The following is a 15,138-nucleotide window of genomic DNA, read 5'->3' as shown; positions in this document are numbered from 1 at the left end:
CAAAAGGCCCCAAATAGCCAAAGCAATCTTGAGGAAAAAAATACAGAGCTGGAGGAATCAGACTCCCTGACTTCAGACTATACTATAAAGCTACAATAATCAAAACAATATGGTACTGGCACAAAAACAGAAATACAGATCAATGGAACAGGATAGAAAGCCCAGAGATAAACCCATGCACCTATGGTCAACTAATCTATGACAAAGGAGGCAAGGATATACAATGGAGAAAAGGCAGCCTCTTCAATAAGTGATGCTGGGAAAACTGGACAGCTACATGTAAAAGAATGAAATTAGAACACTCCTTAACACCATACACAAAAATAAACTCAAAATGATTAAAGACCTAAATGTAAGGCCAGACACTATAAAACTCTTAGAGGAAAGCATAGGAAGAACACTCTGACATAAATCACAGCAAGATCTTTTTTGACCCACCTCCTAGAGTAATGGAAATAAAACAAAAATAAACAAGTGGGACCTAATGAAACTTAAAAGCTTTTGCACAGCAAAGGAAATTATAAATAAGACAAAAAGACAACCCTTAGAATGAGGGAAAATATTTGCACATGAATCAACAAAGGATTAATCTCCAAAATACATAAGCAATTCATGCAGCTCAATATCAAAAAAACAAACAACCTAATAAAAAAATGGGCAGAAGACCTAAATAGATATTTCTCCAAAGAAGACATACGGGTGGCCAAGCGGCACATGAAAAGCTGCTCAACACCACTAATTTTAGAGAAATGCAAATCAAAACTACAGTGAGGTATCATCTCACACTGGTTAGAATGGGCATCATCAGAAAATCTACAAACAATAAATGCTGGAGAGGGTGTGATGAAAAGGGAACCCTCTTGCACTGTTGGTGGGAATGTAAACTGATACAGCCACTATGGAGAACAGTATGGAGGTTCCTTAAAAAACTAAAAATAGAGTTACCATATGACCCAGCAATCCCACTACTGGGCATATACCCAGAGAAAACCATAATTCAAAAAGACACGTGCACTCCAGTGTTCACTGCAGCACTATTTACAACAGCCAGGTCATGGAAGCAAACTAAATGCCCATCGACAGACAAATGGATAAAGATATGGTACATATATACAATGGAATACTACTCAGCCATAAAAAGGGATGAAATTGGGTCATTTGTAGAGACATGGATGGACCTAGAGACTGTCAAACAGAGTGAAGTAAGCCAGAAAGAGAAAAATATCATATATTAACGCATATATGCAAAATCTAGAAAAATGATACAGATCAACCAGTTTACAAGGCAGAAACAGAGACACAGTTGTAGAGAACAAACACATGGACACCAAGGGGGGAAAGCAGGGGGGGTGGGTTGAGGTAGGATGAATTGGGAGACTGGGATTGCCATATACACATTACTAATAAGAAAAAAAATAATCAAATTGTACACTTTAAATACATGCAGTTTATTGTATGTGGATTATATCTCAATAACATTCTTTAAAAAAATCAAAAAAATAAATAAAATTGGTGGGTGAAAATGAGATGAAGAATGAGATTTTACATGGTCTCAAAGTATCTCTTTGTAAGATATTTATTAATTACAGAGGGGAAAACAAAGTAACTTTACAGTAGAGAAATCTGCCAGACATTGCCTTACGTGGTCAAGCACCACTAAATAGTTATCATGTGCCATCAGATTTAGTGAGAACACAGCATCACTTCTGTGACATTCTGGCCAAAAATACACAACCTCAGTTTAATTATGAAAAAATGTCAGACAAACCCAAACTGAGGGCCATTCTACAAAAATGACTGGCCTAAAGCTTCAAAAATGCTAGTCATGAAAGTCAAGGAAAGACAGAGTAAATGTTTCAGATCAAAGGAGACTAAAGAGGGCTTCCTAGGTGGCACAGTGGTTAAGAATCCGCCTGCCAATGCAGGGGACATGGGTTCCATCCCTGCTCCAGGAAGCAACTAAGCCCATGCACCACATGCTGCGGAGCAACTAAGCCCGTGCACCACAACTATTGAGCCTGTGCTTTAGAGCCTGTGAGCCATAACTATTGAGCCCACGTGCTGCAACTACTGAAGCCCACGTGCCTAGAGCCTGTGCTCTGCAACAAGAGAAGCCCACGGCAATGAGGAGCCCGCACACCACAATGAAGAGTAGCCCCCACTCACTGCAACTAAAGAAAGCCTGTGCACAGCAGAAAAAGACCCAACACAGCCAATAAAATAAATAAATAAATAAATAAATAAATTTATTAAAAAAAAGCAAAAAGACAAAGGAGACTAAAGAGACTCGACAACTAAATATAACATGTGATCCTGGATTTAGAGCTTTCTGTTATAAAGAACATTATTAGGAGAGGTGGCCAAATTTGAATGTGGTCTCTAGACAGAAAGGTAAAAGGCAGTTCTTCATACTATTTTTACAGCTTTTCTATAACTTTTCAAAATTAAAAGTCTAAAAACAAAAGTAAGTTTCTCAATGAAAATCTAGATTTTTCAGCCTCCCTTAAAAAACCAGAAGATATGGCAATACCATCTGTCTTAGTCCATTCAGGCTGCCATAACAAAATACCATAAACTGCATAAACTGTGTAGCTTATAAACACCAGAAATTTATTTCTGTTGACTGGAAGTCCAAGGTCAAGATGCAGGCAGACAGACAGACAGCACCTTCCTGCTGTGTCTTCACAGGGTGGAAGGGTTAAAGAATCCCTCCAGGGCCTCTTTTATTAAAGGGCACTAATCATATTCATGAGGGCTCCACCCGCACGACCTAATCACCTCCCAAAGTCCCCATCTCCTAATACCATCACCTTGGAGGTTAAGATTTCAATATATGAACTTGGGAGGTCACATTCAGATTATAGCAGTACCACAAATCAATGACTTGCTGCCAATGAACAGTAAATGCCCTTTAGTGATCTCTAGTTCTCCAGTCTCCACCCAGCAAAACTTTTCAGTGAACGTCCTTGTAAGCATTTAAGGGTTTGTGACTTGTGATTTAGAGCTTCACGTATCAAATTTCACCCTATTTAGACCTGAAAGCTTCAACACAATTTCTTTATTAGAAACAAACTAAAAGAGGTAATTCTCTATTAGGTAGCCCATGACCAAGTCTGCAAATACTTCTGCTGACACATACTGAAATTTACATGATGAATTAAGTCTTGAACCTCCCTCTTAATGAAATCAAGATTTAGGAAAAGCTCTCAGGACAGAATTTCATTGTGTTGATGTTTAAACGAAAAGAAAAGAAAAGAAAAGAAAAGAAAAGAAAAGAAAAGAAAAGAAAAGAAAAGAAAAGAAAAGAAAAGAAAAGAAAAGAAAAGAAAAGAAAAGAAAAGAAAAGAAAAGAAAAGAAAAGAAAAGAAAAGAAAAGAAAAGAAAAGAAAAGAAAAGAGAAGAAAAGAAAAGAGAAGAAAAAAGAAAAAAGGAGTTGGGGGTTAGGGATGGGGGTGTCTACTTTCTTTGCCAAATCTGAAATCCTGGATACTATTTCACAACCTACTGATGAATAGAGAACTATATGCCCTTTTCTCTCTTTTTTTTTTTTGCCACATTAAAATATATATAGATTGAGAGAGTAACACAGACATATATATACTACCAACTGTAAAATAGTCAGTGGGAAGTTGTTGTATAACAAAGGGAGTCCAACTCGAGGATGGAAGATGCCTTTGAGGACTGGGGCGGGGAGGGTGGGGGGGGCTTGGGGGGGGCGTCAAGGAAGGGAGGGAAGATGGGGATATGTGTATAAAAACGGATGATTGAACCTGGTGTACCCCCCCAAAAAATAAATAAATAAATAAATATATATATATATATAGATTATCTTTATTCTGACAAATTCTTAAATCAAAAACTGTATTTCCTTTTTGCTTTCTAATGTTTCTCAGTGAGACTCAAGACAATGAATTTGTCTCAAACTCTTGAGTGTGTGTGTGAAGGAAGGCTTTCAATGTTAGACATATAACATATCATCAGGTACCTGATAAGCACTGACTAAAACTATATCTGAGTTGCTTGTTCAGGAACTTTACCAACATGGAACTCAAACAAGAAGGAAAGCAGAGAGTTAGTGGGGTCTTCGGAACTCTCTTGCCCCATTCAAAAGCTACTCTGTTCTTCAGTGAATGTGACGACATAGAGCCAGAGAGAGTCTAGATGTAGGACAGTTAAACTGCACCCCCCGACCCCGCTTCGATAGCTACATATTCTAACAAACATTCACTACATTCACCACAAATGTACAAAGTAAGGGGAGGCCAGCTCCCAGGAGACCCTGGCTGTGGCACATGTGTTATCTTTCAGCAGGTGTAACCATTCAGAGCCAGAAAGGCCTGGAGGATGAAGAGACAGCACCTCAGGCAGCCTTGCCAGGAGCCACTGGATTTCATCCTGGCCTGACCCAGAAAAATCTTATGGAAGAGAACAAGAGGCCCAAGAGCTCTCTGATCTGCTGTCAACCAGCTGCGGCCGGGAGACTGCCAAAGTGCTGCAGTGACTAGGCAGCGCCCTGCGGAGCCGTCTGGGAGGGGATTACCAGCCTGATCTCCTGGTCTTCAGAGCCAGAAATGACTCAAACTTCACAAACAGCACGGGCCTGCCAGGGAGGGTGACACTGAGCACTGGAGAGGGTTTTCTCCCCCTTGTTGGTGTCTCTTCCCCCTCTTGCTGCTGTGGCAGATTCTAGACAGTGTGCAGCCTGTGAGGTCATCTGAATTCCTTGGCAACCGGCAAGTACCTGAATTCTTTCAAAACCACAGGAATCCAGCAGAGAAAAGGTAAATATCCCTGCGGAGCCAGTGTTAATTAGCAAGGAAGGCTCCTGAAGAAGGAACTGGGGGTGGGGAGGAAGGGAGAAGCATTACAAATGCTTTGGGATCTTTTCTGAATTTCCACTGAATAATACGGCTGAGGCAGAAGAGAGGCGGTCCCGACCAGGGCCTTCTGCGTGTCCCCTCCTCCCGATCCACCGCGAGGGAGGAACTCTCCCAGCTCCCGGGAATGGGCACTTTCATTTCCCCCAACTGCCAGTGCTACCTATCTTGGGGTCTCTGACAGCACATTTGCTTTTCAACTCAATTTTGTTTTAATTTTTTTCAACTTTTTATTTTTCCTGTTTCAGTGAAAATTTGGCTATTAGCTTTGTCTCAAAAAGGCCCTCGTCAAATCATTTAGACCACATACTGGATCCACCTAGAACTGTAAAATCCAGGACAAAGCCTTTTTGGATTCCACCACTGACAGGAAAAAAGAACCTACACCATTTTGGGAGAAAGCAGCACCCCTCTCTGGAAACTTGAGTGACCCCTGCTGGTGCAAAACAGTAACGTACACGTGAAACAAACAGCAGGAAGGGGCAAAACACTGGACTCAAACACCACTAAGACAATTTTTTAAAACGTCTCAGTATTTTGCCCACGTATAAGAAAATAATGAGAGTTTTCCTACTGCCTATGTTAATAAAGCAAGCACAACTGAAATGATGAATCTAGAAAGAAACTATTTAGAATCTTTTTCTTCAGTAAATTTAAGAAGGTAAAGAATTTACACAAAAATCTTGTGAAATGAACTTAATCTTTCTGTCACTTAAACATGAATTTTGAGGTCCCAGATGGAAGTGATATGGGATAAGACCCTTCTTTTCTAAAGAAGGAAACCAATTACATTGCCACCAGTTCTGTCTCTTTAGGAAAGATTATGGTTTTCCCCGTTGAGCCTCAAAGTAAAATGGTCTTGTGATCTCATCCCAAACTGATTATCTTCAGTAATGTCTATTTAAAACACACGTGACCCAAGATTACTAGAGGCTGCAGACCTGGAGATGCTGTGGACTATCGTTGAATGTAATGACACAGTTGAACGGCTTCTGAGGATTAAAAAGCAGCAGATGAGTGCCAAGATACACAGTGGTTAAGACACAGGGACTTAGGCACATGGAAGTTATTGTGCAGAGCAACGCACCCTCGCACGACTGGCTAATAGCCTGTCATAATGTACTTCCGTAAAGCTTTTATATTCGCCTGTACTTTTAGGTAAAATAAGCCAAAGCCCTGAAAATTCATATTTTGGGGTTCAATTTAATCCAAACTTTTACAAAATTGTTTTCCAAAATATTCTGAGAAAGCACATCCATTTTTAAAAAAAAAAAAATATATATATATATATATATACTCAGTTCCTGCTGGAGGCAAGAGAAGAGTTACTCAATTCAGTGGGTTCTGACTTCCAACACACACCTGATAGCCAAAGCACTTGCATGTCCGTAGTAAATTCTATAATAAATACTGGTATTGCTCTCATTTCGCATCTGAACCATTGAGGCTTTCAAACAATGCCGAATTTTACCAATAGCGAGGGCTATTAATACTGTGGGTGAAATACCTTTGGAATAATGTGCAAAACACATTGCTAAGATACCCTTGAGACACAGTGAGCATAACCTTGAGATCTGTTCCCTATTCAAGAAGTCCAGCTTATGGCAGGACATAATGCGCTCCCGAGAAGGGTACAGGAGACAAGTTGGGTGAGGATGAGTGGAGGGAGGAGGGTCAAGAAGCTCATGATACACAGAGGGGAAAGCTCAGACATCTCAAATTACAAAATGGAAAATCCTCAGCACTGTATACACCTGAGCAGAAGTAAGGGCCTATTTCACCTTGTCTTTGTTTTAGATAATATGGAGACTCAGCTTTTATCCCTATACTTCAAAATATGAGAGCACATATGTCTAAAAACACTACAGAAAACTTCTTTCCTTTGAAGATCTGATTAGAGTTACTAGTTAGTTTGCGCCCAGATACCTGGTTCAGCCCTTTACCCAAAAACTGAGAAATGTTTTCATTTTCCCTCTCCTCAATTTTCCAGGAACCAGAGACCAGAACTAGGGAGCTTTGGTGGCCTTCAGTGTTCCCAGGGTTCAAACTCACAAATCTTAGTTAAAAATATGACTGTGCTTACAAATGCTGTCACTGCCACCTAGAGGTGAAGGGAAGACACGACTCAACCTGCTAGACTCTGGTTAACTGTTCTCACCCTCTGACCCCAGTCACACAACGCATCAAAAAATTTTAGTCTAAAATATAATTAAAAAACAAATTCTAGAAGAACAGTTGTCAGAGTACAATGACATCTCTCAAGCACCTATACTTAAATAGGGAGCCCTCTTTTATCATGGTATTTCCCATCTTTGAAGTACATTTTCTAAAATACAGAAACTTATATAGGCCATGCTTTTTACAGATGAAAACCCCCTCCTAAACTGCTATGCTCTATAAGAAAACTATGCATAATAAGAACTTCAGAGCAAGCTACTTGGTAATATATACATATATATATATATATACACATATGGGTTTTGCGGGGGAAATACATACATATATTAGTTTTGTGGGAGAAATGAACACAAGCACACCAAAGTTATATACCCATTTTTAAACAATTTAAAGGGTCTAAAAAAACACTTTCACCTGTAAAATCCTATGGATATGGGAAATGAAACTTCAAATTTTAAGTTGAACTTTATTTTGTAAGTCACACTACCTTAAAACCTAAGAAGTACCTCAAGAAAAACAGAAATATATATTATATATAATATATATATAAAATCACTGTAAAATATATTATAGACTTGTAAGTGGGGGAAAAAAAGCAGCTAATGCCCCCCCTACCAAATATAAGAGGGCATGAAACAGCTCAAGCCTTCAGCTCTGAAGTCAGATCCAGGGGTTCAAATTCCCACTCCACTACAACCAGCTGGAGACCTCAGGGGAGTGACTTCAAGTTCCCTCACTCTAAGCCTCAGTTTCCACAACTGCAAAAATGCATCAACTTTAAAGTTGTTGTGAGCATGAAAATAAATGTCTGGTATATAACAGGTATTTACATGTGGGATTTTTTTTTTCCCTTTCTAGACCATTCGTAAACAACAGTGGCCCTAGGATCTTCATACCAATTGTCACTGCATGAAAATACAGATGTGATCCTGGATCCCTGCTGGGAAAGGTGTTTACATACACATGCTTGTTCACATGTGCGGATATGCAAGTGAGACTGTGAAGTGATAAGAGTGATTTCTGTAATCTGAAGCCCATCTGGGGACACTCTTATGTTCCTCAGTTGAACACAACAGAAAAAACAGCCTGATGTTAATGAACTCTTTAATGGGTCAGCTCAAACCCCCTCCACCCAAGCTCTCTTACCTAGCCAGTCCTTCTTCATAGAGATAGATGACAAGGGGATCATAGGAAGTCACAAGCACATAGAGGCGCACGTCAAACTTGAAATCTAGAAACAAAAATTAGGGTGCACAGGAAAAACTAAGCTTATTTGTCTTTTGTTACAGAATGAACAGGACAATGTAACAGAAAAAAATGAGACAGTCCCACACATTTTACCTTCTGAGGGTAAATAATTATCTCATATACTGCAAATATATATATACATATTGTATACTTTTTATATATACTTGTTACTGTTATAACACATAAAGCACTTTCTTTTTTATTATCTCAAAATCACCTTCAAAATAATCCCATGAGGTAGGTAAGGAACCGGCTTCATCTCTGGAGTCACAGTTGCCAAGAATTTCGTACTAGCTTAATAAAGACTTACTAGAGAAGACTATAAAAATGTTAAAAAAAAAATTTAGTAAGATCTAGCCCAATCCGGTCAAAGACCTAATCACAACTCACCATCTATGAGCAGGGGGTTGTTAATGTAACGGGAGACCAGTATGTTCTCTTCCAGGGAAATCTGGTTTGGCTATTGAGTAAAGACAAAAATGAAAGGTAGAAATGCAAAGGAATCCTCGCTTACAATAAAGAAGCAAAGTTCTTAACCTTTTAGAAACGATAATGTGGAAAACTACAACTCTAAGCAAAGTTTTCCTCTAAGCTACCCATATATTAATTGGCCACATGATACACCACTTCCATAAACACTGTGAGAATCCAATAATAATGTGCGAAAAAGAAATTTACACAGCACCTTTCACATAATAAATAGAGCCTAATCAGCTTTAAAGATTTATATACATGATGTTAAATATTTACATGCCAAGAAAATAAAAGCTACTTAAAAAATAACTTAAAACTTGCTTTCTCCCAAATGTAAAAGCATGTTGGATATTTTAAAGTACTACCATTATTCTTATAGGAAGGCTTTCATCAAGTTGCTCAGAGAACTTACAGATCTTTCCACAATGGATCCTGGCATTTTCCCTGTGAAATGGGATGGATGTTTCACTGATTCACTCAATAATACTTGCTATGCCACTGTATGTAAAGACTGAATTAGATCTTTTAAATATTTTTTTCAATGGAAAAGAATTGTCTATAAATAAATAATTATGAGTATGATGGGTACTGCATAAGGCACTGGGACAGAGTGATGAAGAAAACAGATGCAATCCCTGCCCAACCCCTACTCCCAAAGAGTTTGGTGTTTGAGTAGAGGGCCAGCAAATATATAGAATTTAAACGAATACAAAGCAGCACATCCACAAGTCAAGCTGTGAGGCTGCAGAGTGGAAACGCAGACCAGTTATGGGGGACCAGTCAGGAAAGGTTGATCCTGGAAGAGTAGGTTCAGAAGTGAGTGCTGAAAGCTATCAAGCACATGGTGGAAAGGAAAGGAGGCCAGTGTGGAATGACAAAGCCCAGTAGAAAGAAGAGTGGGCAGATTCACCGAGCTGGGGCTAAAAGACTCAACTGGGAAGTAATGAAAAGTATGGTTAGACAATTAGGAGGGAAGACCCCACTGGCAAAGGGATTTGAACCCCTGGCAAGAGAAGTTTAGATTGAATATGCTGGGAAGCAGGAAATTATTGAGGTTTCTTGATTAAGTAAAGAGTAAGATGAAAAGATCTGGAACAGAACAACTCCAAATGAGATTAAGACAGAAAAATCAGCTGTCAGTCACCACAATCCATACAGGAGAAAAGGACTCCGAAAGGGAAGTGGCTATAATGATAATTGTGATGATAACAGCTATAGTGGCAGCAACAGAAACACTGTTAACATTTGCAGGAAAAAAAATTGTAATAAATGCACGGAAGATTTGCTACGTGCCAACACTGTTCTAATCTTTCACAAGTATTATTTCATTTAATCTTCATCCAACCCCCACGTGGTAGGTATAACAGCATCCAACTGTTACAGAGGACGGAAGAGTCAGAGAGGGTTAGCAACCTGCTCAAAGTCACAAAGCTAATAAGTGATAGAGCACCATTTGAACCCAGGCAATCTGCCTCAGAAGCTTAATTCTTAAGCACTACTTGCACCTTGTCTCATAAGCTCTGACCTAAAATTATTGTCCCCCAAATTTAAAAGTTTGCCTTTATAATAATGCATTTGTTATCCCAAGCACTACAGTTATAAAATGAGGATAATTTTGTGGCCCATAACCTCATACACAACCACAAGAAGCAACTCCAGGGTCAAGATAATGAGATTCCCCTCTCATTTCCCACTGCTGCCATCTCAAACTCAGAACACAACTTCACAAGCCATTTCTATGCATCATACAGACACTACAACATCACTACGGAGTCATACTCTGGACTTGGTCACCCACACCATTTCCTGATCAGTTTCTCACTGGTACTATCTCTATTTTGAGTCAGCTTAGTGTGTAAGAACTGATGCAATCACAGCACAAAGAAGCAAGCTGCAGGCTGTGTTCCAAACCTAAAATTAAACAATTGCAGCTCTTTTTCTACTAAGTAACACCTACAGGCTACAACAGATACACGACCACCCAACTTTATCCAACCACCCAACTGTACTCAGAACCAGAGACTACACTGGTAATGGTTTTCACTCTATGACATATCTAACGTCCGTGCCCATTTCCTCTCGTCCCTTCCTCATCATATACATTTGTCCTTTGAATTATGCAGAACATAATCTCTTATTACATTATTTAGATAATGTTAATATTTGTTCAACAGTCTATACCTCTCATTTCTATCTGCATTGGGAATTAAATTGTAAGCTCATGGAAGAAAAGAATTGTTCAAGTACAGTTTTTTTGTAGAGTGTAGTATACTGATAAGCAACTAATGAAATCTTTTTGATATCTTCAAGCCTGTCTCCTTTTCATCCATCCCCAATTAACTCATTTTAAATGATGTCAATTCTAAACTCAAAATGCCCTCCCAGTATGCTAAAGTAAGAATCTGAATTGTTGTGAAAGTTGGAACCCCATCTATTTTTCTAATTGGACTGTAAGATTAAAGCTCATGGTATCTGTTAAGTTATTGTAAGGTAGAATGCTACAGTGGTTAAGAGGGTACGCTCTGAAATCAGCTAGATCTGAGTTAAAATCTTCATTTAACAGAAGAAATAGAAACTACCTCTTACGGTTCTCATAAAGACTAAGTGGGATTATATTTGGAAGGTACAGTGGTAGGCACATAGTAAATCCTTAAGAAATGTCAGTTAGTATTACTACTGCAAACTCAATAGTATCTATCGGGTTCCGTTTACTGAGTACCACAACTCAACAGCATTCCTCACGACATGCAACACACCATTCTGCTCAGAGCAATGCACTGAATTATAATGAAGATACCTAAGAATTAGGAGATGATCCTTTTTCCTGAAAAGGCTTTAAGGAGTGGTAGCACCTGGCACACAACAGGGACTCTCTAAATATTTGTTGAATAATGAGGAAATAATGGAGAGCACCTAAAATAACATTATAAACAAACAGAAACAAGAGAGCTGTACAGAATTATATTCACAAACACAGGAGTGAACAGAGTGACCTAAATACTCTCCCGCTACTTCAAAATCTCAGAGAAAATACTAGTATTGTATTTACCATGGATAATGCGTGAGACAGGGATGACTAAATTTGACTTCCATAATCAAATTCATACCTTAATCAGAAAACACCAGACCTTTTCCCTCCTTGATTTAAATATACTAAATTGGGAAAATATGGCATTTAGTCACGGTTACTGAAAGGGCTGGAGCAAACACAATTCTGTTTCTTTATGCTGAATTTCCTGAGTTGAAGAGCACATCATTAAGAGACCGCATTTGCCAATCAGCCAAGATGCTTCCATCTATAGGAGCTCACACTCCTCTCTCTTCAGTATTACATAGAAGTAATGCTTTTTCTATCCCTTATCCTATTCTCGTAATGGTAAAAGTTGCTTTTTGCAGACATTTTCCAAAAGGTTATGACTATTATGGGGAATTTTTAATAAGAGGCCCTCTCACTCCTCACTGCAGCGGGAAGACACGGAAAGATATTTTTATTTGGCCCTCACACCTAACTCTGCCCTCCCACCCCCATCCCTCACCCACTCACACTCGTTCTGCTCACAGACCCTCCACTGGAGCACTCTCCCTCCCTCCCCCCTGAATCTGAAAGGAAAGCAGGCAGCAGCCTTGGAAAGAGTTACTTCATCCAGTTGGCTAATGGGTCACATATTCCACGGGAAAGGATCCAGGTATGGAAAAGAGGAGATGGTTGGGCCTTGTGTGTAAGGAGGGAGAGAAGAGTATTAACTACATGGTTTGTAGGTCTGGGTAAAAGCTGATAAAATTCCAGATTTGGAGAAAAATGGGAATATTTTCCCATTATGTCCACATGTTGCCAGCTCCCCTGGTGCTTGCTGGCATCTTCCCAGGCTTCTGTCTGGCATCTCCACCAAAGACCTCAAAGAATCAGACTCATTCCAAAGTTTCACTGAGGGGGAGGGGGCAGGCAAAGGGTCCTGCCAAGTACTTTGATCTGTGCAGGGGGTCTCTAGGGAGTCAGCCCAGGGAGAGGTGGGAGGGAGAAGGAGAGCCTGCCAAACGCATTCTCTAAAGACTTGTCACCCCCTTTACAAGATGCGGCATCCAGGGAAGAGTCAGGGCACGGGGTTCTCAGCCCCACCAAGGAAAGTTTACCTTTCCTATTCTTTATGATGTTGGTTTTAAAATAACAAATCAAATAATAAAAATAAATAAGTAAATAAAAATAAAATAAAATAAAACAACAAATCACCAGGGCAAAAGAGCATTCCAAGAGAAAAAAGTCCCAGATGAGCTGGGAACAGATTCTATTCTTTTTGACTCATGTCTAAGAAAGTAAAAAGCAAACTTGTACCACAGTTGACTTTCAACAGCAATTCCATTTGGCAGCTAAACCCCAAACCCAAACTAGCGCCGTCTATGACATTCAAACAACACTGCAGCTCCTGGCACAGAGCTGAAGGAAAAGCTGTTGAACAGGAGCCTTCATGCCAAGGTCAGAACAGAGACAAGAAAAGAGAGCTCCAAGGCTTACGAGCAGGACCTTCTACCACAAGAGACCCAGGGCAAAAGGTTTCTAGAGCAACACCAGGTCAGGTAGCAGGACTTGTAGCCTGGGCCTGGGGCTGTATAGCTACTGCATCGGAATCAGATCCTATATTCTTCAGCATGAAAGGTCTGGCTGTCAGTGTTTACTGTACAGTTTTTAGTCCAGACTGAATTTAAGGATTTTCCCATGTGATAGACCCCTCAGAAAGTTAGTTTCTGCACATATAGGAAATAGCTCAGATGTGTAAAAAGAAAGAGAACTGGGGAATTTGAGGGGGCGTACCAACCACACATGACATGTTCACCTCCCCCTCTTCCCTTCCAGGGCCCCACTGTAAGGACACAGGAGATATTTTTAAAAGAATGAAACGATGACAAGGCTAGAAAACAGTTAAAGGAGCCAACAAAAGACCTTAAAAGGTTTAAGGAAATCCTGAAAGACAGAAAGCAGGTGGGAACAGGTTGAGAACACAGAGCAGAGGACGCCCCAGCCCCAAATATCAGAGGTGAGAGTGATCTACCCAAGGAGGCCTCTGAGAAGTTCCAAGCTGGCAGTGAACAAACACCAAGAGCAGGCGTGAGCCAAGGGACAAGAATCAGATCATTAACAAACAGCAGTTAAAACAGTGACGCCAACAGGCCTTCTCCAACAACCAAAGCTTTGCCCTCAGGATGAAACCTAACGACTATCTTGGGGGGACATCAAGTAGGGGTGGGCACAGGGATCTGACAGGAGAGGAACCTGAGGCCGCTGCATCCCCACAGCAGACACAAAGGGGAAAAGAGAGGAAAGGCAGCGCCGCCCCAAAGGGAAGTCACCAAACTCTGCCTTTACATCCACAACCAGGCCGGCCCTGTTTTGGCAAGGGGCAAGGAAGAGGCAGTCTCCTCACCCACATCCACCTAAGGGGCGGCCTGACAGTCGACACACTTCGCCCTCGCACAAAGCACCGTCAGCGTCCTGTCCAGGGAGACTGACTTATCACGGAGTCAGTCCTGCACAACGGTAGCGGAAACCCAGGCCAGCTGTCAGTTTCAACCAGTCTAGTCTTTTCTTCATCAGTATGACTCAACACCTCAGGTCACTAAAACTGAGAAAAACCCAACAGCAGGAAAAAAAGATGATCCCAAGAAAATTCATGAAATAAAAGAGAACTTAAAAAAACTTTCAAGATGTATCTTCAGAAAGACCAGCTGGCAAACTGCATCTATGAAGAAACAACAGACTGTTATCAAAAAAAAAAAAAAAAAAAAAGGCAAATCAGAAAATAAAGAGTTTTTGTACTTTATGAAAGCTAATATAGAAATACAGGAGATGCAGTGAGTGATAAAATGCACAGAGCTCACACTGGTGATCCAGGAGATAAAGATGGGAAAAGACAATTTAAAATGAGAGAAAAGTTGACATGAAGAAAAGACCCAGGATGCCTCAAAAAGGAGTTCCAGAAGCAGAAACAAAGACAAAAAAATGAATGATTTTTCCCTGAACTAAAGAAAAACAGTAGTTTCCAGGTTGAAAGGGCTGACCGAATGTCCAGGATGAATGAACAAAGATCCAGGCTAAAAAATTGGTTAAATTTCAGAATTCCCATCCATAAAGTTTCTATTGAGTTTAAATTTTTTACTTAACTTACAGATAAAGCAGAGAAACTGCATCACAGTTATTGAAGAGAAGTGAATATGATAAACCATTAAAGTATAAAAATAAGAAAAAGTAATCAAACTTAGAGATGGAATGTGGAAGCGAGGATAGGAGGTGACACGAGGGCAGTGAATATCAAACTGAGAATTAGGAAACAAAACGCAAACTGGAGAAAAGAATAAACATAAATCAACT

General features: G+C 40.0%; 1 protein-coding gene across 14 annotated transcripts in view; it reads right to left on the bottom strand.

Annotated features, from left to right (window-relative positions):
- TTLL5 (tubulin tyrosine ligase like 5) overlaps positions 1-15,138 on the bottom strand; it is a 283,931-nt gene that overhangs the window by 236,423 nt on the left and 32,370 nt on the right. For 13 of the 14 annotated variants that reach the window (XM_057732748.1, XM_057732753.1, XM_057732746.1 and 10 more), the window contains 2 exons: positions 8,694-8,763; positions 8,202-8,286 (listed from right to left, as the gene is read on the bottom strand). The exons of the other annotated variant lie outside the window; for it this stretch is intronic. In XM_057732748.1, the coding sequence (XP_057588731.1) occupies positions 8,202-8,286; positions 8,694-8,763 (155 nt within the window). The remainder of the gene's footprint in view (positions 1-8,201; positions 8,287-8,693; positions 8,764-15,138) is intronic. 14 annotated transcript variants of the gene reach the window in all.

This window comes from Hippopotamus amphibius, chromosome 4, assembly GCF_030028045.1.
Source record: "Hippopotamus amphibius kiboko isolate mHipAmp2 chromosome 4, mHipAmp2.hap2, whole genome shotgun sequence".
Classification (NCBI taxonomy): Eukaryota; Metazoa; Chordata; class Mammalia; order Artiodactyla; family Hippopotamidae; genus Hippopotamus; species Hippopotamus amphibius.
This window is presented reverse-complemented; position numbering and strand designations above follow the sequence as displayed.